Source organism: Choloepus didactylus, chromosome 3 (genome assembly GCF_015220235.1).
Source record: "Choloepus didactylus isolate mChoDid1 chromosome 3, mChoDid1.pri, whole genome shotgun sequence".
In the NCBI taxonomy this organism is placed as follows: domain Eukaryota; kingdom Metazoa; phylum Chordata; class Mammalia; order Pilosa; family Megalonychidae; genus Choloepus; species Choloepus didactylus.
The window spans coordinates 170981803-171007354 of NC_051309.1; the positions used below are offsets into that span (position 1 = coordinate 170981803).

Here is a 25552-nt window from a genome sequence, read left to right on the forward strand (position 1 = left end):
ATTAACCGGTCTAAGGTGAGTGAAGTGGTTGCTTTGAACAGTTGTTTAAAGAAAATTTAAATAAATGTATAAACAAGAACTCTTATGGTAATTTATAATTAATAAATATTTTCACATACATAAGTTTTGGTGGACAGATTGCATTATTATTATTATTCTTGCTTTAAAATGACATCTCTAAATCTCAGAGAAGTTAAAAGACTTGTCCAGGATGAACCCATGTGTGATGCAGCCTGAAACCAAGTCTTCCGATACCAGGTCCCTGCTTTTTTGCATAGTTCCACACAATTGTTTATGATGGGACATTTCTGATTCACTTGCCAGTTGTATAGAGTCTTGACTCATCATAGTAAAGTTTATGGGGGGCAAGGTATTTCCTTTTACATTTCCCATATCTGTGGTTGTAAAGTTTATTATTGGCAGATGTGCCTGACTTACATGTCATAGAATCACAGATGTTCTTAATCATTCCTGGGTCCATGACTGGGATTTGAGGGCCTGTGCACATACACATTTTGTGTGTATGTTTATTCATGTAGTTTTCAAAAGAGAGTATGCCTAACCAAACCTAAAAGAGTAAAGAACTATGATCGTAAGAGTACTTATGTACCATGCTGTGCTTTCTTCAGCAGCTTGCTTCCTGGAATATTTAACTTTTCAAATGAAAACTAGTAACCTGCTTCCACCAAGATAGGGCACCTTGTTAACCATCAAGGGCAGACAAGAAGATAACCAGCCATCAGTCAGTTCTCCATTGATCAGTCTGGAGCTGTTTGCTGCAACAATGTCAAGTCAGGAGTGCTCAAGCTAGGTGTCTGATTCTGTGCCCTGTCCCTATAGTCCTCCCAATGAGAAAGCTCAGTGGGAATGTGTGTCAGCACTATTGAATCTGAAAGAAAAAAAAAATTTATGTCAACAATCCCCCTCACCCCCCACCCCAGCTCACTCCTGCTTTGAGAAGGGGGAGCTTTGCTATTCTCACTGGGAATGGAAAACTAAAACAGAATCTTTTAGAGTAAATATGGATTCCAATGTGCTGGATGATTCTGAAGTATACTTATTCATGCGATCAAAGTGCCTCTACAATGAGCTTATTGAATTTTTAATCTTTTCTCTTTTTTCCTGCTAAAGCCTTTAGTACTCAGTCATCATAATAAACATAATTAAACTAGCCAGAAATCTGGGAGAATTTGTAGCTTCCTTCAGTCTCCTGTCTTATTATTATAATTTCTGCCACCTAAATATATTTTATTTCTATACGCTTTCCTTTCTCATTGCCATCACCCCAGTCCAAGCCACCATTGTGTGCTCAGTATCCAATCTCTCCACTTCCACACTTGTCACTCTTTAATCCATTTTTCACAAAGTAGCCAGAACTATTATTTTTAAAGCCTTTTCTGACCACATCACTGACCAGCTTAAAACACTTACGATGGCTTCTCATCATAATGAGGATAAAATTGAAAATTCTTAACATGATTTCAAGGTCTTATAGTACCAGCCACCTGCCAAAATTTTGCACTTTATACGACTGTCCTGCTTAGTCACTAACTAAATCCATCTAACCCTTTTTCACTTTCTCAGATGCACCAAACTCTTTCACCCTGAATCTCTATACGTATCTCTCTAATTCTTACTACTCTACCTCTCAGCTGAAATGCCTTATCCATTCATATTGTTATTATTTTCCAAATCAATCTCTTCATTTCCTTCAAAGTACTTTTCACAATTTATAATCAATATATTTGTCCATTCTCTCTGCAAGAAAGAATGAGCTCCTGTTATATTCCAAGGACTGCTCAAGTCCCATGGACTAAGCATTACATTTTTAATTTGTGGTCTGATTATACCCTCCAAGAAGGCTGTGCCCTGTCATATTTTATTGATTAGTGTACACCTCATGACTGAGAAAACGCTGGAAGAGAGTTGATGCTCAGTAAATAGTAAAATATATTTGTAAGTAGTAAATAGTAAAATAATAAAATATATTTGTGTATTTTGAGTTTGAGATGTCATTAGAAGCTGAATCTTGCTGGCTGTTTTGAAGGATCAGAAGATGAATTCTTACATGTAGCTTTTTACTGTACTCTTTAACAAGGTTGGAGGTGGCATTTTTAGTTTAGGAACTTATTTTACCATCATCCTTACCCTCATGATTTTGCTCCATCTGGAGTTAAATATCAAATTTTGAGAAATTCAAATAGATGGCAGGACAGTTTAAATAAATAGAAAAAGAGAACTCTAGGATTTGAAGAAAGGATCTGACAGAATGATCAGGTAAAGATGGATGGATTTATGTACTGGTGAAAAGAATCTGGGACATTTTTAAAAGGTTTTAGTAATATTTTTGAAATATTACATGAAATTGAAGTGATGAGATAATCTCCAAATATCATATTATGAAAATTGATTTGCGTTTAAGGGCATTTGTTGAGAGAACAGAATATTGAGTAATTATATTTTAAGGCCAAAAATGACCTTATGGATACATTTTCAAGGTGTTATCAAGCAGCTGCTGATGTTTTAATATGAAGAATATTACACTAGACTTTCATCTGAAAATATTTTCAGAGATAAATGTGTAAGACTCTCAAAATACTGGCTAAAGATTTGACCTTTTTATAAGGTTTTACTTGGCTCATGGATTTTTGCCATCTGATTTTTGGCTAGTAATGACTTAATTTTTATGGCTTTTCTATCATACTTTTTAAAGTTTATTCATATATTCATTATGCAAAATTTTTTACCCTCTGGTCCTTAATGCACTTCTCTTACAATTCAAGGTGGCACCTCCTTACTTATAATTTTAAATGATTTGGAGAATGCACCTATCTGTATTATCATGCTTTTAAAATAAATTTCATGATTTCATCTCTCAATTTATATCCTTACATTCCTTAATTTCAAATTATTTAGTTTGTTCTTGATGTAACACTCTCTTCACTTCCATGATTATATGGTTTGTTCAGTTTATAATAGTCTTCTTTTTCTGAGAGTAAGCTCACATAAACATTTTGTTAAAATTTAATTTCTGAATATATTAATTGATGCTCTTTTGAACAGCATAGGGCCTAAGGGTGAAGATTCTTACCCCACCCCCAGCATTCTACCCTGATTCTGAGCTACATGTTTATTCATTGCGCTACCCTTAAATAAGTCAGCTGTTAAACCGTTTCTGTACCCTGACTCTCCATCCAAACATGGAGTAACATGTCAGGTGACAACATCCCAATTGAAAACAGGGAAGAAATAGATGCACCCTGATCAGTGTATGGAAACATCTTTGACTAATTCAAATTAGCCCTTGGGAGGAGGACAGGAGTTGTTCTTTTGGTCCCTGCGAGCTTTTCGGACTGCTAGCGACTCCTCTTTACCTGTGCACTTCCAAACACTGCATATTACTACTCCACACATAGTAGGTAGCCAGACCTTTAAAACGTTTTGAACTATAGAGTAATAGAGTTCTATGTGAATGCATTAAATATTTTAGTTTTATCTTTGCCTATATGCATAGAGAATTTGAATGAGAAATTAAGTGAGGGGAAATAGCTTCAATGTCAACTAAGCAAGGTAGTACATTTCTATAGACAGATAGTAAACCCCGAACTGACTCTTTCTATCTTTATGACTAGGATTTAATTTTGTGCAATATTATATGTCCCCAGAAGGGAAGGTGCCTTCATCGTACTTCCAAGGAAACACCAAGCATAGAACGAAAATGCTTCCAAATTATAAATTCTTTTCTGATTTCCCTGAGAAAGCCCATGAGGGAAATGCATATTAATCTAATCTGGCCTAGGCATGCTGCCATGATTTAGTGGTCATAAATATTAATTTCTATGCCTGAAAGAATGAATAAAGGCAGTGAATTTTAAATGGAACAAAGAAAATATTTTTAAGAAGAAGGACACAGTCTGAATGAATTATACCTATTGGCGATAATCACTTTTAATTTTACCCTTTAGTGTGCAAACTTAGACTTCACCTGTTTCTAGGTCTATAGCTTTTCTATAATTGTCTTCAATATTACTAGCACTAGGTCAGGATGAGAATACGACCTTCTGCTAGTAAAATTTTGAGAGATTTTTAGGGGTGTTGTCATGTTAAAAAATAGGTTGTCTAACTATTGCTGGTTGGTGATAATCAGGCACATGCAGAAGTGGTGCAATTCAAAATACTTGCATTCTTTACTTAAGCCAAAAGACTGAGCTCTCAAGTAGAATATAGAACTTAATTTTATTCTATTGTAATACTCTTGAGGTTTTTAGAACATCTTATATTTTAAATGTAATTTTTAGAAGGAATGGATTCCATATTTTTTTCTATTTTTAGATGATCAATTGTGTAACTCAAAAATTTTCTTTTCTCTCCCTAAGAAATTCAATAATAAACTCAGTCTCTGCTATAATAATTTAGAGTATTCTGATGTTCTACTATGGATATCAGAGTTGGATGATTACTACTTAATAATACATCTAAATTAACACATTTTTTATATAGAACTCCCGTTGTCTGTACAAGTTTACATTCTGAATTAAGTGATGAATGCATCTATAAAGATAGTTCTATGCCAGTTTGTGTGGAAGGGGAAGAGTATATCTCCAGTAATTCTCCCCTAATTAGAATAAGGTATTAAGAGACTGAAAGCTTGACATTTTGTTACGTTTGAAGAATTTAATTTCACTTCAAGAATTGTAACATCCATTTTCAATGAATTTTAAATTTAAAATGATCTCTAAATTTTAAAGCATCCAGTCTTAATAAAAATGGGGAGGGAGGAATCAAGTGTGAGAAAGTTTGAGAGGGTCAGCTACTATTACCAAATAAACAAATCTGTGAACATGGATTATTAAGCATGATGCAGCATCTCTTCAATTTAAGAGTCAGATCATGCCTCGGTTTGTGAATTACTTCTGGCTATCCTTGGGAGGTGATTTAAAATTATTCAGTGTCTTCTAGCTCGACTAAACCCATCACGTCTGATCCAGCACCACTTGAGCAGTTTGGCTTCTTGATAAGTAGATGTAATTTTTTTTTTTAGGTTACAGAGGTTACAAAATATTAATCCTGAGAATTTTAATAACAGATAATTCACACTGACTGCTACTTTTGACACTTACGATGAATGAGTTGGAAAGTCTGCCATTTCTTCAAATGCATTCATGTAGATTTTGTACAAGGTGACAAGGTGAAAGTCCAATAAATCTTAGTTTTAGAGTTATCACTTGATGAAATACATTTATGCATTATCACTTATATTTAAAATCACTTGCAACACCTATTGAAAGATGAAACAGAATATCAAAAACTTCATCACCTTAACCGTTATTTAATACATGGTAAACTTCATAACTTAAAAAAAAAGAAATAATTTATTGCATAAAGAAAGGAAGCCCACTGGTAATCGATAGATGATAGCGTGTGGATAGCATACTGAGCATCATCAGTGGATATAATGTTTCTAAGGAGGAATCAGGATGAGTTGTGCAATAGTTGGAATGTGAGAAAACAGGACCTAGAGTGCAGAAAAAGTTAAGAACTGTGGGTCTTTTTCCTATTTAGAGAGAAAACTGGATAGAATTATGGATAGAATTAATAACTGTTTTCAAGCACATTGATAGCTGTTGAATTGATCATGGTAATTCGTTGTGTTCTCTTTTCACTAAAAAACAGGAAAGGAACTTGAATTGTACCATGGAAGGATTTAATTTACTCATAGTGAATGGAAGTCCATGATGAGTTTTAAAGAAGTTTTATCATTGAATGTTTTTGACAAAGGCATGTGGTCACTGTTTAAATTATCCTCTGAGAAATTCATGTTTATCTCTATTATTTTGTTACATTGTAAGAATGGATGGAGGAAACAGATTTTGTTGTTTTCTAAAAGAAAAAAATCACTTCCATCCAGCTTATGGCTCACTTTTCCATTTTGAAATAAAAGTAAATCAATTGTTTCTAATGCTTATTGCAAAATTATTTCAAATAACAGTATAGTGAGAATAATATGAAGACCCCCAAATGCCCTTAATCCAGATTTATTAATGATCAGTACAGGGGCAGTTTTATTTTATCTATATCTTCCTGCCCCCACAGTTATTTTGAAACATACCAGACAGCACAACATTTTCATGTAAATATTTCCATGTGTATTTGGAAAGATAATACTCTTGTTTTAAACATAACCACAATATCAGTATCATACCTAGACAATTATACTTCCTTAATATCAACATTGTGTTTTTTTTCCAGTTTGTTCAAATAAAGATACAAAGAAGTTCTACATATAGCAATTGGTTAATATATTTTTAAGTCTTTTATAATGTAATTTAGAGTTTTCCACAGTCTGGATTTTGGTGATGGCATCATTGTGGTGTTTAACAATTACCATATATTCCCTATAAATTGGCAGTTAAATAGAGAAGCTTCAGGTTCACTTTTTCTGGCATGAAAACTTCATAGGTGGTGCCTAATAATTCCATTTGGAGACATGTAATCTCTGGCTGTCTATGCTTTTGTGTGGTTAGCAGCAATTGATGATTATTGCCTTGACTCAATAATTCACTGGATTTTAAAGATGGTTATAATTCTAAATCTATATTCAGTCATCATTTGTTAGCTGGAGTATTTCCAGAAAGAAAAACTTTCTTGTTTTCATTATTACCCTGAGTACAGACTGAATTGGGAAGGCAAGAAAATGCTTGTTTCCCTTCCTTTATTATCAAAATAATGAGTTGGCTGCCTCACGTCCTCCAAAGAAACCAAATATTTTTTAAAAGACCATCATGAATTCATGGATTTTAAATATTTTAGGTCTTTAAGTCATTTGCAGTGATTATTCTTATTGATATTCAGAATGTTCCATCTTTATTTAAAGGGAATTGACTCTTGAGTCCTTCTGGATACCGTTGATAGTTTTGGAGAGCTTCCTTGGCTTTCTGGTGTCACAAGATGTTGTAGACTCATCTTGTACATTCTTTAGCCAGTATTTCAATGGATAACAGTTTTAATGATGTTTTGCAGGCTGAAATAGTTTTCAACAATATTTAGAATGGACAAATTTCTTGCCATGGTAAATGGAGTTAAATAAAATTTGGTACATGGTTCAGGATAGGGAAAGATGTGATTACATTAGGTAAGTCCCACACTTTATAGACAAAAGGGGACTTCTTTTTGGGAATGGCACAGGCCATTCTGGAGGCCGGAAGATGATGTGATGACTCCTGAATTCTTTTTAGGGTCTTGATTTTGCATTGTTCATTAAACTGTTAATGGAAATGACAAACTTGTGTTAACCGTAAGAGTAGTTGAAGTGATGTGGAGGATATAAGTTTATACACTTTTACCGAGTGCTAAACTGAAGAGTTCACTTTTTAGAAAATAAATCTTCTAGTTGTTTTCCGTCTCAGTCCTAGATATTTGGTTATAGACAAACACTTATAAAAAAAGGAATAAAATTTTTCTCAGTCATTTGATGCCATAAGCAAATTTACTAATAAATAGAAAAATGGTCTTATATTTGGAAAGTGAGATAAATGTAGTATGTTTGCTCTAAAGAAGGAAGAGCTACCATCTGTTAAATAGGGAAACATTTTAATGTCTAGGAGATCAGTCCCAGTAACAAAAAATGATGCAGTTGAACACTGAGAAAACAAAACAAAACAAAACGAAAAAACCCTGCTAACTAGAAAATAATGGGGAAATATACAGTAGCCTCATAGAATTTTTGACTCTTACTTTATAAGCACATAGACTCACATAGATTCATCTCACTGAAAATGTGCTCAAGCTTTTTAGGCTATTAATATCAAATGGTAGAATATTATATACATTTAAATCATTTTCCCATTATATAAGATAAAATATTTGATTTCATTTAAATCAGAGATATTAAAACATTGCAACTTCAGTAATATTCAAAAGTAGGCATTTATGAGAGCTGAAAGAGGGGATACTACTTTTCCCACAAACAATGACTTCCTTGGTCAGAAAGGCATTTTAATGAAGTTTCTTGATGTGACACGGAAATAAGTAGATGTTGATAAAGATCATAGCTATAGCTTTTTTTGAGAAGTGAAGATCCCTTACTTGCACAAAAATATCAGCCTTAAAAATATATTCACTGGTAATTTTGCAACACAATTCTGAGTTATTCAAGTATCTAGCAGTCATTTTTCCTTGCCTTCCTAGGCTTATCAACACTTCAAGCTGTGCTGGATTCTGCTGCTGAAAAGAAATGGCAAGTGACTGCTATCAATGTGGGAAACATAAACAATGACAAGAAAGATGAGACCTACCGATCACTTTTTCAAGATCTGGAGTTAAAAAAGGAAAGGCGTGTAATCCTGGACTGTGAACGGGATAAAGTAAACGACATTGTAGACCAGGTTTGCTACTCTCCTTTTGCTAATGATACCAAATATAGAATATGGTGCAATGCCAGCATTTGCCGTGAGTATTTGTGTAGTGGTGCTTGAACAGCAGTTTTTACTTTGTAGTTTATGTAGCTGCAGCAATGATCACCAATTAAGTGATCTCTGGCTTCAGTTAGCAATAGCAGATGGTCTTCAATAATGCTAACACTTCATACTAATCATTAAATAATTTCAGTACATAATTCCTGACTTTTATGTTTTACATGATGTGTTGTCTTAAACTTTGATATGTTTAATTGGAAATTTTAAATTTAATTTTGTTGAACTTTTCAGGGATAAAGAAATACATATTGTTAATACAAAATATATCTGGGTCATAAAGGAGGAGTGAGTAATTTGAGAATTTTTTGGAGTTACATGGATTATTTCAAACATGAAATTAGAGTATGGTGAGCCAAATTATATTGTTGTCTAAATCAATCTATATCTCCAGGAAGAGCATGTGTTTGTTTTTCCAATAAGTGATTTTTTCCTTCGTCCAGTAAAATTTGTGTCCCTATAAAGACATTTATCTGTGACATCATAATATGTAGGAAAGACACATCCAGGCTGTTTTCAGAATTTGAGCAGTAAACTAGGTATATCCATCTGAAAGAGTTTGAAAACACAACATGATATCAGAGATAAGGGTTTTTTTTTAAAAAAAGAACTCTGTGCTTACCAAACCACCTTGCTTCGGTTTAAGATCTCAGGATAGGGAAGTCACACAGAAATACCCTAATGATAAAAGTAAAATACTCTGCAATTTGCAAATGGGGTAAGTGACCAGGGATGGCAGTGAAGCAGCTCATGATTTACTAAGGAATGTCTCCTTTGCTGAGTATCTGTTTCTTTTCCCAGCTGATAAATGCATGTGCGTGCATGTATGTGAGTGTTATAGTGACTGCTAGTTCCTTGGAACAGTATAGAACTGGAAGGAGAATGCAAGGTTGGTTACGCATTTCTTGGCTTTTTCAGGCTTAAGGGGAAAATTAGATTCATTAATTTGTATACCACAGAATATTCTGCGAACATAGATGATGATGAATCCTTACTTGATATTTAATACAGGCCCTAAATCATACAAAATTAATCTCTCACAAAACTTGAATAACTGAATAAAGATAACTTGTTGTGAGAAGGAACTAAGGTTTCATGTCATGAAGGTGAATGTTTCAGTAGAATGATCTTTATTCCAATCTTAGGAGATGAAGTTAGGATTGCTTTTAACCTAGAGGCCTCTTGTTGAAATATGAACCTCAAAAACTCATTTGAATTTCTTAGAAGATTCTCATTAGGGCTGAATTTTAATCATATCATTAGTTCTTTTTTAAAATATTTAATTATTCATTACTCATCATAATAAATGCTGGTGAAAATCCTTGTGAGAATAACTGTTTCCAAAACTTGAAGACAGAAACTACAAAAGAAGCTGGGAATAAATGGAAGGTAATGTTTAGCTAATATATGGCCATGATTAAAGTATCCATATGGACATCCATTCAAGGTGCACAGATAATTGTGTACATGTTAATTTTATTTTGGTAAGATGACCTTGAAAGTGTTAAATGATTGCATGCAATGAATGACTGTTATCATTTAACAAACATTTATTGAAGGTATGCTTTGTGTCTGGGACACAAAAGTATGAAAGAGTAGTATCCATACCTGATGAAGTTATTGTTTAGAGGGGAAGAAAAAATGTACACACATAATAATATTATAATATCACAAGTCATAGTACCACATGGTCTAGGAGCAAGAAGGAAATAACACTATTAACAGGGGAGGGGTGAAGTGTACACACAGGAGGTAACATTTGAGCTGGCTTGGATTTATTCATTTATTTGCTCAATAAATATTCTGCAAGAGCAAAATGTTTTCCAGACAGGAACTACAGTAGATCCTAGGAAGACAAATTTAAATAAAACAGATAAATCCCCAGCTAGGTGAATATTAATGATGCATTTACAGAAATTAATATGAAGTTACATTAGTCATATCTACTATGGATGGATACTATGAGAAAGAATTACAGGGAGAAATAATTTAGATTGGGAGATCATGGGAGGTTTTCAAGGAATAGAATTTACCTAAGAAAAAAGTGGGAATGAAGTACTCTCCAAGAAAAGGGAAGACTATTCATTTACTCATTCAATCAATACTTATAAGAGAACAAATGTGAGATAAAACTCTTCGTTTTCATAGTTGCTTAGAGTTAGGAATAGAATTAAACTGTGTACTACCATGGGTATTGTATTAGTCAGGGTTCTCCAGAGAAACAGAGCCAACCATGGGTATAGACACGTTCAAATTCTGTAGAGCAGCCTGCAAGTTGGAAATGAGATGAAGGTGACATTGAATTCTCCAGGAGAGGCTGTGCAAGTTGGGAACTCTGATGAAGGTGACATGAATTCCCCAGGAGGGCCAGGCTGTCTAGAGAAGAGTCAGAAATTTTTTTCTGACTGCTGAAATCATCAGTTCTGCCTTTAAGACCTTCAAGAGGAGACTTCTGTTATTCCTCCTGAAAGCCATGGATGCAATCAAATGACTAATGATTTAAATCCATGAAATACCCTCACAGTAACAATTAGGACAGTGCTTGTTTGACCAAGCAACTGGACAAAATAACCTAGCAAAGTTGACACATGGGATTAACTGCCACAAGTATTTTATTATCATTTGATAAACCTTTGAGACACTTAATGTTTAGCTTTGGTTAGGTGGGAAAAGGACTCAGTTAGAGAACATTTTGAAATTACCATGTTCATTTTTTATTGTTAGTGAGACACTGCTAGTAAAGCAAAGATATTATAGTTCATATGGATAACCCTAAATTTCACATAGAAATGGGGTTAATGAATTTCATATACCTCCCTTTCTCCCAATGAACATAAAACTCCTGGTATCACCAATTGTACTACACTTTTTCTTAATTCCAAGAAAGGAGGCATGGATTATTCAGAAAGGAGAATGTATTCTATGCAGAGCCAACAGATATCTGTAGGAAATATGAGAAGCATAATCAAGTCCGTTCAGCTGATGCTAATATATTTTTTTATTCAGAAGGACATCTTTTCTTCAAAATTCTCCATTCATTATGCAGGGTTCAATTTCTTTGAAAAAGCAATTTAGTTGTGTTACATTAAAATTGGTTAGAAAAATTATATAAGGCCTAACTCCTTTCCAAACAGCTACCACTTAGTATCAAAGTGGCATCCCGCAAAATTCTTCCCAGGGTGTTGCTCTTATTCTTTAATGAGGTGTGTTGCTTTGGAGCACATGATTTTGTCTGTGATGAGGGAGAGCCAGGGAAGTCTTCCCCCAGGAAAGAACATTTGGGAGGAGATTTTTTTGGGCCTACAGAATTAATAAGGCACAGGATATGGTGGTGGAGAGGGCTTTGCAAGCAGAGGAAGCAATATATTAAGCCCAGAGGTGATGGGATGAGTTTTGCGCACACAAAACTAATAGTTGGCCAGTATGGCTCTAGTGTTGACATTGGAATGGGTGGATTCGGTGGAGCCTGGACTTTGTAGAATATTAAAACTTTTGCTTTTATGCTAAAATCAATAGAAAATCTCCAAAACACTGTAATAGGGAAGTGACCTAATGATTTTAATTTTTGTCTATAGCCCTGGCATTTCATGCTTTCTGTTGATGTAGGATTTTCTTAAAAATAGAAACTTTGTTTGAATATCTAAGTGAAGGACTACAGCCTGGCCATTTCACCTATTTCAACTCTTCATTAATGATATAGATAAGTGAAAAGTTGAATTTATTCAGTAATGTCCAAAACTGTTTTGAGCATTACCAAACCATTTTTCCTTGAGCTCATTTTGTCATTGATTTTTTAATAGCTTTTATTTTGAAATAATTTCAAACCTAGCAGACAGCCACAAAAAATCTCACACACCCACCTACTCCTAGACACCCAGATCCACCAACCCCAACATCCAGTCATCCTCGCCACACCACTCCACTCATCCACCATCCATCCATCCATCCATCCATCCATCCATTCATCCACTTTCTGAATACTTAAGAGCAGGCTGTACATATCATACTGCCTGAACACACAATATTTTCATGTACATTTCCTAGGAACAGTGACATAACCTCAAGTCCAGTTATCAAGTTTAAGATACCCAACATCGATACAAAACCTATACTCCAATTCCTTCCTATGGCCCAACAATGTTGCTTTGAGTCTCCTCTCCTCCACCCCCTGATCCCATCCATTGCCATGTAGCACATTTAACCATCACTTTGTCCCTGGTTTCTCTTTCTTTTTTCTTACGCTGTAAAAAAATATGTAAAACCTAAAACGTCCGATCCTAACCCCTGCATACCATTCAGTGGGACTAATCACTTTTCTAATGTTGCAGTACCCTTACTACCTTCTATCACTATCACTTACCCTTCACCCCAAAAAGAAATCTTACACTCATTTTGCATTAACGCCCCATTTGCCTCTGCCCACCTGTACTCTACTTTCTGCCTCTGTGAGTTTGCATATTCCCTGATATTTTCTTTGCGGTTACCATGAGGCTTAAATTTAAAACCCTAAATCTATAGCATTCTCTTTTGCCTTGATACAAACTTAATAAATTCAATAGCATATATAAACTATGGTTCTATATACCTCTGTCTCCCTACCTTTATGTAGTTCTTGTTATAAGCCAAAATGTATTAATTATGAGTCATTGATTTATCATTATACTTTACGTATTTGCCTTTTAGATCCTGTAAGAAGAAAAGAGCGGAGTTACAAATCAAAAATATAATAGTGCTGGTATTTATATTTATCTATGTCATTATCTTTATGGGTGATCTTTTTATTTCATGTGGCATCAGTCACTTCTCCAGAGTCCTTTCCTTTTAACCTGTACAACTCCCCTTTTCATTTCTTTCAGGGCCCATCTAGTAGGGACAGAGTCCCTCAGCTTTTGTTTATCAGAGAATGGCTTAATTCTTCTCCATTTCTAAAAGACAGTTTTGCTGGATACAAAATTTCTTGGCTAACAGTTTTTGCTTTCAGATCTTTAAATATGTCTTCTACTCCCTTCTAGCTTATGTGTTTTCTGGTGAAAAATCAGCACTTAATTTTATTAGGTTTCCTTTGTATGTGACATTGCTTCTCTCTTGCAGCTTTCAGAATGCTTATTTTTGGATTTGACAGAAAATGACATGATGTGGGTCTATTTGGGTTTATCTAGTTTGGAGTTTGTTCAGTATCTCAGAATTGTATATTTATGTCTTTCATTAAATTTGGAAAGAGTTTTTTTTAATATTCTTTCTGCCTCTTTCTTTCTTCTCCATCTGGGACTCCCACAATTCATATGTTGCTATGCTTGATGGTGTCTGCAGGTTCCTCAGGCTCTGTTCACTTTTCTTCATTCTTTTCTCTTTCTGTTCCTCAGACTGGATGATTTCAATTTTATCTTCAAGTTCACTGATTCTTTCTTCTCCCAGCTTTAGTTTGCTGTTACACACTCTGGGGAATTTTTAGTTTTTGTTACTGTGGTCTTCAGGTTTCATAATTTCTATCTCACTACTGGTTTTCTCTTTGGGGTCATCTATAGTTCTTCTGATTTCCCTTAGTTATTTGTCTGTGTTTTCTTTTTACCTCTTTAAGCATATTTAGGACCTTTTAAAAAAGTCTTCATCTGGGTTGTCCCAGGTGTGTCCCATGTGTGATCACCCTCATTGATGGGTTTCTAATGCTTTAATCTCCTTTGTCTGGGCCATCACTTCCTGTTCCTTTGTAATCTTATGTGAAACCTGGACATTTTGACAATTTATTGTGTTACCACTGGAATTTAGACTCTGAGGCATCTGTTCCTTAAGCTTGTATCCAGATGGTGTTATGGCAGTGCTATCCTTGAATTCCAGCATTAATAAAAAGAAAAAAGAAGAAGAAAAAGAAAACACCTTTCCCAGTGTTTAAAGACTGACCTGTCTGAGTGCTCTCCTTTGGGATCTGTCCTTATAATGAGTTTGGAGAATACTTCCAGGCCCCAAAGTATGTGGGCCTCCTGATCTTCTCTGCATATTCCTCTTGCTTGGCTTGGGCATGTGCATGTGACCCTGTTTTCAAGGATATGAATGCTCCCTCTTTCCTAGGAAACAGTATCCTCACAGTCCTGGGCACTGCACTATATTTCCTACAGCCAGCACCTCCTTGTCCCAGGCAGTATGACTTGACTGTTCTTTCATGGCATTCTGTAGAAGGGCTCAGGGAATGACCTTCTGTACATAGGGCAAGTACTGGGACAGCAAGTTCCTCAGGCCACCACCAGACGGAATGGGCCAGTGTGTACATGAGGGTTTCTCTGCTCCCTCCAGTATTGGGACCAGGATCCACACACAGGGTGACTGGGCTGGCTCCATGCTAAATGGTGAGTGGAGGAGGGAGGTGTCAGTCAGAGCTCCAAGAGACCCTATTACTTTTAAATAGCCTTTTTCTTGATTCACTGCTTGATTAACTGCTTTCAGGCACTTTGAGAAAGGTGTTTCTGTCAGTTCTTGCTGATTGTTCAAAGCATCTGTACCTGGTCAGAGCCATAAAGTATATCACTCCACCATCCTAATTGGGGTGGGGCCTCCACATTGATTTTTGACTTGTATTTGTGAGGAAAAATTAGCTTTTCTGATACTCTGCAGCCTCAAGCTGGAAACAATAATGTTCATCTGAAATAAATGATAAACATTTCAAGATCCTTAGAATAGGAATGTTATTTTATAAATCCATATAAGAACTTTATATGCTCATGAATGTTCTTTTCAAATTAAAGTGTTACTATAAACCATATGTGGTGTTTATCTTTAAATATAGACTTGCAAATATAAAAATGCCAAGAATTAGTTTCAGTTGTTTAATGCTTTATTATAAAGAACAAAATGTAGCTTTTGTTTATATAAAACTTTTAACTTTAACAATATTTTGGTTTACGTTTCTTAGAATTTGTGGTCTTATTTTCACTATTGACAAAATATTGTAATTAATTTTATTTATATATCAACTTATTGGAAGGTAACATTTAAAAAGGACTAAATTATATTACTACTTTTTTTTTTGCTGAGGGAAATATTCTCCAAATTTGAAAATTATGTTTTATGAAATATTGTGGAACATCAAAAACATAGTAGATAAAATTCCATCTTTTCCTAATCAGATCATGATATCAGTAATTTTACTGATTTATTAAAGGATTTATTTATTTATTAAATAAATTTATTAAAGGATTATTTCTTTCTCCTTGTTAGGTTATTACCATTGGAAAACATGTTAAGGGTTACCATTACATCATTGCAAATTTGGTAAGTGAATTACATGGAATTTATTATTTTACTAGAGATGTGTATTAATTCAAATTTTATTTTGAATAGCAAGCATTTGTTAATGGCATTTTAAAAAACATAACATGACTATATTTGATTTATTAGCAGCGACAATATTTTTCTGAATTTATTATGTTTTAGATAATGTACTTCCTATTATTATAAATGAACTAAGAAATTATAGAGCAGTTTTCCAAATTTACAGTATTTGGAAAACTGTTTAAATTGCCTTAGAAGATATATTTTAACTAAGGAGAAAATTTCAAAGAGAAATAAAATTTAATTTTCTAAATTTTCCCATTTCTCACTGTCACTGTCTTTTATACACTTTACTGTCTTCATACCCCTTTAAAGTGTTTAATATTTTTATAATAGAAATAAATGCACATTTATGAGACTGTATCTTAGGGCAAAATTAAACTTGGGAATATTGAGAATACTGATATATATATATATTATTTATTTCTGATTTACTTATTGTATAAACAACATAATAAAAATGGAGTTCCTATAGTTGGTCACTTTTTCATCTGGATTTCTGTCAAATTAAGATTATAGTGAACATCAGAGTCATTCCTCCCTTAAGTATAATCAGAATCAGTTTTTGAAAATATATTTCAGATAGCAATAAAATGAGCTTAAGCCTCTACTGCTGCAGAGGTTTATGTTTCTTAAATAAGTACAATCTTATGTAATGAATGAATACCCAAGAAAAAAGGTGAGAAGAAAGAGAGAGAAGGAAAGAACGAGAGATTATTCTAAGCAGCAAACTCTGTCTTTGAAAATGTTTGTATTGAACAAATGTAGATTGACTGTATGGCTTCTGGAGTATCAGATCGATACACCAGAAGACGTTAGTTCTAGTTGTGATGGAAATAGATGATAAAAAAACCACTTACAACTTTACAACTGATAAATATTGTTTTCTCTGGAAAGTGGCACCAGGGCTTTAGAATATTATTCTCAAACCTATACACTATTGAGAGAAATTGGTCATTCAAGATCAATTTCTGTTGGCAATGAATTGTTTACTGTAAAAATTTATTAGGCCTTACCCTTATAGTGTATTAATGAGATTTAAACTGATACCCTATTAGAGAAGCAAGGGTTAAAATAGATGAAGCTCTTTAATTCAATCTCTTCAGAACCATGCTCTGTGTAGGGAACAGCCTGGAGAGCTAGTCCCCTGTGTGAAGCATGCCATTTGATGAACAACACAGAGCCACATTGAAAGCTGTGCTCTTTAAAAATTTCCAGATGGAGAAGATTATATTGGAACATTGAGAAATAATAGCAGAAGGTGGCTCATCAATTTGAGAGTTAATATCTGATGCTATCAGAAAGGAAAGAAGAATTTGATGACCAAAGCCAAAAGAAAAGAAAATAAAGTGCAAGTGCATGCAACTGTCACACTTTTAGGGAGTGTGACACTTTTTCTGAGTACTTGGTTTAATCACTATATGGAACTTCTAATGAATAGATAAGTCAAAGGGTGTTATAGTGTCGTAGTTTCCAAGAATTTAAAGGACACTTGGAAATTTCACTGACATTTGAAAATGAAGTGTTTCAGCTTCCAAACTTTTGATTGAGAATGACCCTTTTCCCCCATCCAGTGCCTAATGAGTATTTAAATAGGTGGTTATAAAAGAAAAAAAAACAACTTTAGACATCGTTATTGGTTATTGATTAATTTCCTAGGGTGTTGCTGAATTGTTGATTAGGCTCCCAAAGCACAGGCTGTGACTAAGCTCCTTTTAGAGCATTTAAAATTATAACTTGTACCTAAAGTGATGAAGAAGTGGTCATAAGGGGATCCAGTTCTCATTTCTTCAACCATGCTAGTCTCATGGCTTTAATCCTTTAAAAGGAGTGGTTCTGCAATGCTGATGACAGCACGACTATATGTTAAAACTTTAGGTTTTACAGACGATTAATGGAGACTTATCTTCATCTCTCCAAATAAATTCCCAGGAAGTATAGCATTGGTTTTAATTTGTTGAGTTGTTACCATCTGCAGAACTACCCCTTGGCCTCTCTGCTATGATTCGTTCTCTGTGTGTATGTGTGAGTGTGCGTTTCCTTCTGCTTCTCATAAATAGAAAAGTTTCAGAGATGAAAGAAGAAAATTTAGAGAAAGATAGATCCTCCCCAAGACTATCTCAAAAGCCTATTCAGAGTTTTAGTTTAGAGTTCATCTTGTAGTAAAATCACATACATTACCCAGTAAAATGACAATCAAAGAATAAAAATTGTATAAAATTTTAAGAAAAGAGATAATGGTAACAGAAACATCAACAGGTGCAAAGGACAGATATTTTTGCAGGACACAGGACAGACGAAAGATGAATGCTTGATGTGGCAAAAAGGTGGAGGCTAAACCAAAAGTGCCTGCAGGGTAGGATATAAAGAAGAAACAAGCCAGTTCATTCTGTAGAATTCTGTGAGGTTCAGTCTGGAGAAACCAGGGACCACAGAAATCAGAGTTAAAGTATGGTTCTAAAAACAGGCTCTCATGTTGGTGTCACTAGAAGTAGAACCTGAGACAGAATTCATGTCAACATTATTTAACAAGTGCTTTCAGGAGCAACCTGTAAGGGAGGAAGGGAAGCAGGGGAAAGAAGGGATGGTAGCTAATGAACAATGTAGTTTCAGATGAGGTTTAGCTTCAACTTGGTCCTTCAGGGAGGTCTGTTGCATGAATTGCACCAGTATCTCCCAACTTGAGGAAAGGGAGAGGGGCTTTTGTACCTAGGTCCTGATTAGGCATTTTATTGGCCAAGGGATGTGAGGGGGTGGCTTCAATTGCCTAAGGACAATCCTGTGGTGGCCGTATGAGACTTTGAACAAAGTAGGAGCAGCAGCTGGGGGATGGGGCCATCCACCGCACCTGTAATATGAACCCAGTGAATCTGGGTGGGTTGCTAATAGCATCTGCTACAAGGAGCTTGATTCAAAGGCCATAGGGAATGATTGGACACACCCCACAACCTAAGCAATCAGGTAGCTACCAGCCTGGTCCCTAAACACCCACTTCCTCTTTGACAGTACTATTTTTTCAGAGATTATGAATTGGGAAAGTTCTCTGGACTCAAGAGGCATGAAATAAAAAGCAGGACAACTAAATGAAGGTCTGCATATGGAACTGTGAGCATCCCCATCCACCACTGCACCAAAAGTGGGAGATAAAACTGAACAGACTGTAGAAAGGAGTTTCAGATACTGACCCAAAGCACTGCTCTCCACCCCACCTCTCTATCCATCTTATAGTGATGAACACTAGTCAGTGAGCTGTGCTCATGCACATAGAAATTCCAAGAAACTTTTTAGGATCTTACTCTTAACCAGTTACGCATAACCAGCCATTTGAAGAAAATCCGTGTCATGAAGGAGAAAGACCAATATAAACAAACAAAGAGGGCAGGGATATAAAGAAATCAATGTTTAAAAATTGCAATTAATATTTTCAGAAAAATAAGAGAAAATTTTTTATCCATAAAAAGGAGGAAAGGATTTTATGAAAAAGAAAAAATTAAGAAAATAAGAAAGAACTTTGGGAACTTATTTTGCTTTCTAAAATAACAATTAAGGTACATGAATTTGAGGAGAAAGTTGAGAAAATCTTTCAGATTATGTAACAAAATGACAATACAACATTAAATTTTTAAAAATCCTCTAAGGGATTGAGAGCTTAAATCTAAGGTTTACAACATCTTAATTACAGTCATTCTAGGAAGAGAATGAAAACAGAAGGAAGGGAATTATTAAAGACATTCAGAAAAATTTCCAGTAATCCATAAATTTGCCCATGGAGTACCCACAATAATAAGAGAGAAAAAGATGCACTGCAAATATCATCATGAAATTTCAGGGATGAAGAGAAGATAACAAAATTTTCAGGCAGGTGTGTGTGTTTGGCAGGGGGGGATGTGGGTTATTTACAAAAATGAATTATCAATAATAACATCATCTTCAACAGAAACAATAGGAAATAAAATTCAGTGGAATAATGGCTTCAGAATTCTGAGATTTTCACCTTAAAATTGTATACCCAACCTAAATACCAATCAAGATAGTTGAATATCAATTAAGACATTTTCAGACAAGCAATGCTTCAAAATATTTATCTCCTATATGTCTCAGGAAATTATTAGAGAACTCTAGCAAAATCAAAAAGTAATATAAGAAAGATAGAGATGTAATCATGGAAACAGGAAATCTAACTCAGAAAAGTAATGAAGGGACATTGTAGAGTAACAACTGTAGAGAAGATAGAAAGAAGAACCAACCTAGATTGCAGCATTATGGAGAACTCCTAGAAATAGAGAATTCATGAAAAAATGAAATAGATTACCTGATAGGTTTGAATATGCTGTTTATAAAAAAACTTTACTCAAATGTACATGAAAGATCATATGGAGCAAATGCAAAAAAATGATAGGTCTCTAGAAAGCTATAGTAGTGAAAAAATGATTTATACCAGGAAGAGATATTGTTCAAGATGGAAAATACAAGCCTGGTATATTGGCTTTGTTGTGAATAAATATGTTATATTTATAACATTTAAATAAATATAAAGTTATAAATATGTAAGCAGTGAACATAAATGAAAATGGAGAGAGGAGATAAATGGTTTGGTCATGTAAATGAGTTACATGCTTATCTGGCAAAAACAAAAACTCAATAAAATATCTGAAATTGATAAATTAAGAAAGAGCAGTAAAAGTGTATCATGTAGAAATACAGAAGTAAACACATGAAAACCAACAAAAAGTGTTGAATTTGGTTGCTTTGAAGCAGCAAGGAGCATGGGAGGGGTAGAGCAGAGAATATATGATTTTTCTTATATACCTTTTTGCATTGTGCATTGTTTTGGGAAAAAAGGTACAAAAAAAAAATGAAATAACAAGCCAGTAAAAAGTAATCACCCTCTTCTCATGCAGACAAATAATATAAAAACCATTTTTCATAAGCATTGGCAATAAAAGAAAAAAAAAAATCCCCTATATTGTGGGGTTTGAGAATATGCACTTAGTTCAGGATATCTTCAGACCTTATGTACAATAATACATAAGTGTCTAAGACAAAAATATTTATAATTGTGACTTATATAAGTTGTGATTTTATCATTTACAGAATATACTCTCATATTGAGAAATTTCTCAATGTATTTAAATACCATGTTATAGTTTTAGTGAAGACTGAATTCATTTTAAGAATGCCAAGAGAAATTGAATTTTAAAATTTAATATATTTTATGAACAATCCAGTTTTAGGCTTAATGTGAAATTGTTTAATTGTTCTCAAATAACAACTAGACATTTATTACTTTCTATTATGTCTTAAAAGTTGTTTATTTATATCACTTGAGTGAACCGACAATTTAATCATGAATAACTTGCTCACAATATTGTAGCCTGTGGTACTCTGCTGTATATTCAGTTTAAAAAACCTAGTGTTTATCCATGGAAGATTTCTTAATGAAATGGAGAACTTTTACATAATTACAGCCATGAGTGTTTTGCAAGCTGATCAAGCAATAAACAAGCTAGGTGCTGTTTGATATATGAAACATTTCCTATAGATTCTTTACCTGTCATTTGTTCTTTGAAATATGTAAAACCACATTTTGGTGATTTGGTAAAATCACATATTTAGAGTTATTTGGTAAATTTTAATTCGTATTTGGTCCACAATAGAAAGCATGATACAATGTGTTCTTTGTCTAGGGATTTACGGATGGAGACTTACTAAAAATTCAGTTCGGAGGTGCAAACGTTTCTGGATTTCAGATAGTGGACTATGATGATTCCCTAGTATCTAAATTTATAGAAAGATGGTCAACACTGGAAGAAAAAGAATACCCTGGAGCACACACAACGACAATTAAGGTTTGCTTTTGCTTTGACTTCTTACCCAGGAGAGGGGAGGAGAGGAGCCTTAGAAAATATAGGGTGGAAGAAAAAAACGACAAAGAGAATAAAAAGCACAGTTCAAAAGGGGGCAAACATTTTGACTTTAAAATACATTTTTCACATTTCTATATTTTCAGTAAGAAACAATTAGATCCTCACCTTATTACTTTGCAGTTTTCTATTTTCCTTACACCTGCGTTTATTCATTTATTTATCCATTTGGCTTTTTGTCACTGAGTGGCTTCTGAACCAGACACTTGGAATTTGGTGGCAAACAAAAAGATGGGATCCTGTCTCAGCTCACAGCCTAGTAGGGGAAAGACAATAAGCACTGAAAGAAAAATGCTCTGAAGGAAGTGAACCCCATGCTCTGAGACCATGGCTGGCAAGACTGTTTTAGATTATGTGCTCTGAGAAGACCTCTCCGAGGAAGGGATTTTTAAACTGTGACCTGAAGGAAAAAAGAGAGGCAGTCTGGCCACTCCTTTTAGAATGTGTTAAAACTGGTGTTAAAAATGGGGAGGCATTGGGGGAGGGATGCAATCAACATAAACTAGAGACTGTAACTAACAGAATTATTGTATTATGCTTCCTTTAATGTAACAAAGGCAATATACCAAGGTAAATGCAGATAAGAGGGGGGGATAGGGGAGGCATGTTAGACACTTGACATTTGTGGTATTGCCTGACTCTTTACTCTACTTTGATTAAGGTTATTTTTCCTTTTGCTGCTTCCTAGCTGTCGTTTTTTTTTTTTTTCCTCTTTCTTTTGCCTCTCTACCTTCTTTGACTCTCCCTCCTGCCTTGTGGAAGAAATGTAGATGCCCTTATATAGATAGTGGTGAAGGTGGTGAACACATAAATATATGACCATACAGAGAACCATCGATTATTTACTTAGGATGGAATGTATGGTGTGTGAACAAAACCATATAAAAAAAAAAAATGGGTTGATGACAAAACCTTGAGGGCAATATACTGAGTGAAATAAGCCAGACACATAAGGACAAATATTGCAGGGTCTCACTGATAAGAACTAATTATAATACGTAAACTCATAGACATGAAACATAAGGTACCAAAATATAGGACGAGGCTTAAGAATGGGGAGCGGTTGCTTAGTGTGAGCAGAATGTTCAACTAGGATGAACTTAAATGTTTGGAAATGAACAGAGGTGTTGATAGCAAGATGTGAGAATAACTAACAGTGCTGAATGGTGCATGAATGAGGGGGAAAGGGGAAGCTCAGAGTCATATATGTCACCAGAAGGAAAGTTGGAGATCAAAAGATGGGAATGTATAAAACTGAATCCTATGGTGGGCAATGTCTATGATTAACTGTACAAATATTAGAAAACTCTTCTATGAACAAGAACAAATGTATGACAATACAACTAGAAGTTAATAATAGAGGAGCATATAGGAAAGAAATATATACCTATTGCAAACTATATACTGCAGTAGTAGTACTTCAACATTTTTTCACAAACAGTAACAAATGTACTATACCAACACTACAAGTCAACAATTGACGGGGGTTGGTTAGGGATACGGGAGGATTCGAGTTTCCTTTTCTTTTTTTCTTTTTTCATCTTTCACTTTATTTCTTGTCTGGAGTAATGAAAAGTTTCTAAAAATTGAACAAAAATTAAATGTGGTGATGGATGCACAGCTGTATGAGGGTACCAGGGGCAAATGATTGTACACTTTGGATCTTTGGATAGTTGTATGGTATCTGAACAATCCCAATAAAAATTAAAAAGGAAAAAAAAATTTTTAAATTACTTTTTTGCCATAAATTGAAGAATAATAGGTGCAAATTTGTTCCTAATCTTCAAAAAATCTTACTTTTGGATAATTGAGTCAATAAGCATATGGTCAAAAAGATTTCTGTAAGTAACTGCCAGTGAGAAGCCTAGTCTCTTGTCCAGTTCAGGAAGAAGATAAAATCTCAACTGGCTTTGCTAATTAAAAAAAAAATGTATATATATAAAATGCTTTATGCAATCACAGAGAATTTTTGAAGGCTCAATATAATGCACTGCTCTGGTACAAGTGTTACCCAGACTAATCTTTTGTCTGGAAGAAGTTTGGACATATTGAGGTCTTTGCTTGTTTACTTGATATATTCTATTGTGTATATATGTGAATGAGTATATTTAGCTCCAAGTACCAAATGTGTCTGTAATGGAGATGATTTTTGGTTTGTTTGTTTTTGATTTTGCTTCTATTGGTAACCCTATCAATGGCAGAGATTAGAGTAACACCTGATTAAGAGTGGAATGAAGAATGAATGGGAAGAAACAATATTTCCAGTTTTTATGAAACTAGAGGTTTAAGAAAATTAAGAGCAAAAGTTGCAAAACATTTTCAAATGTATAGTGATTTTATTTGCTTATTTGTGTATTATATAGTGGACTATACCTGAACTAGTCAGGAACAATGTCATAAAGTTTATTTCTGTTTTGTTTCTACACAATGGAAAAAAAACAGAATTAGGCATTTGGCTTTCAGTTTGTGTCTGGATGTGGGATTTGTCCTAGATAAGGATTAGCAGCTTTGAAGTTCTCTACTTTTGGGTGGGTAAATGGATTCTTATAATTTTAAGTCAAATTCAGAAAAGCTTCCCACAGGATGTTAAAGAACATTCAGAGTTTATTTCTACTAAAAACTATATGACTTCTTGATTGGTGACCTAGATTGAGATTCAGCATTTATAATGCTTGTAGCTTGGTCTTTTTTTTTTTTTTCTTTCTGATCTTAAAATTTATTACAAAGGTACAGTAATCAGAACTGTATAGCACCGGCACAAGAACATATGGACCAATGGAATTGAATTCAGAGCTCAGAAAGCAACCTTCATTTTTACAGCCAACTAATTTTTAATGCAATTTTATTGAGATATATTCACATATCATACAGTCCTCCAAAGTGTACCATCAGTTGTTCATAGTGTCATCATTTAGTTGTACACTCATCACCACAATCTTTGAACATTTTCATTACTCCAAAAAATAAAATGAAAAAAATTAAAATGAAAATGAAAAAGAACACTCAAAATATCCCATTCCCCTTCTCCTCACATTGTTCATTTACTTATTTACATTTTTTAACACTCATTCATTGTTTTTTAACTTTATCAAAAAAATAAAAAAACAAGCAATAAAAAAGCAACATTTCAAACAAAAGCAAAACAAAGGAATAAGAAAAAACAAATAACCTAAAGTAACTACATTGCTTCCAACATGTTCCTGCCATACCCCAAGAAAATTAACAAACCATAACTGAACAAGAATAAGAAAAACAAGTAACCTAAAATAACTACATTGCTGCCGACTTGTTCCTACTATAGCCCCCCAAATCAACAAACTATAATCGTTCCTGAGCATTGCATAACATTAACTTTACCCTCCATAACTTATCTGTTCTTATTAGATTATCATTCCCTGTCACTATTTGCTGTCTATCGCTAGGTCCCCTACATTCTACAATATAAACCATTTATTTTATGTTTTTCACAGAGTTCACATTAGTAGCAACATACAATATCTCTCTTTTTGTGCCTGGCTTATTTCACTTAGCATTATGTCTTCAAGGTTCATCCATGTTGTCATGTTTCATGACCTCGTTCCTTCTTACTGCCATGTAGTATTCCATCGTGTGTATATACCACATTTTGTTTATCCACTCATCTGTTGAGGGACATTTGGATTGTTTCCATCTCTTGGCAATTGTGAATAATGCTGCTATGAACACTGGTGTGCAAATATCTGTTTGTGTCACTGCTTTCAGATCTTCTGGGTATGTACCAAGAAGTGAAACTGCTGGATCGAAGGGTAACTCAACATCTAGTTTTCTGAGGAACCACCAAACTGTCTTCCAGAG

At 34.3% G+C, this 25552-nt stretch overlaps 1 protein-coding gene across 6 annotated transcripts in view; it reads left to right on the top strand.

Moving 5' to 3' along the window:
• Nucleotides 1-25552, top strand: part of GRIA2 (glutamate ionotropic receptor AMPA type subunit 2) — a 164851-nt gene that overhangs the window by 80839 nt on the left and 58460 nt on the right. For all 6 annotated transcript variants that reach the window (XR_005215982.1, XM_037830895.1, XM_037830892.1 and 3 more), the window contains exons 4-6: nt 8188-8384; nt 15681-15734; nt 21482-21643. Coding sequence is in view for 5 of the 6 variants with exons in the window: in XM_037830895.1 (XP_037686823.1) it covers nt 8188-8384; nt 15681-15734; nt 21482-21643 (413 nt within the window). In the remaining variant the exon portion in view is untranslated. The remainder of the gene's footprint in view (nt 1-8187; nt 8385-15680; nt 15735-21481; nt 21644-25552) is intronic.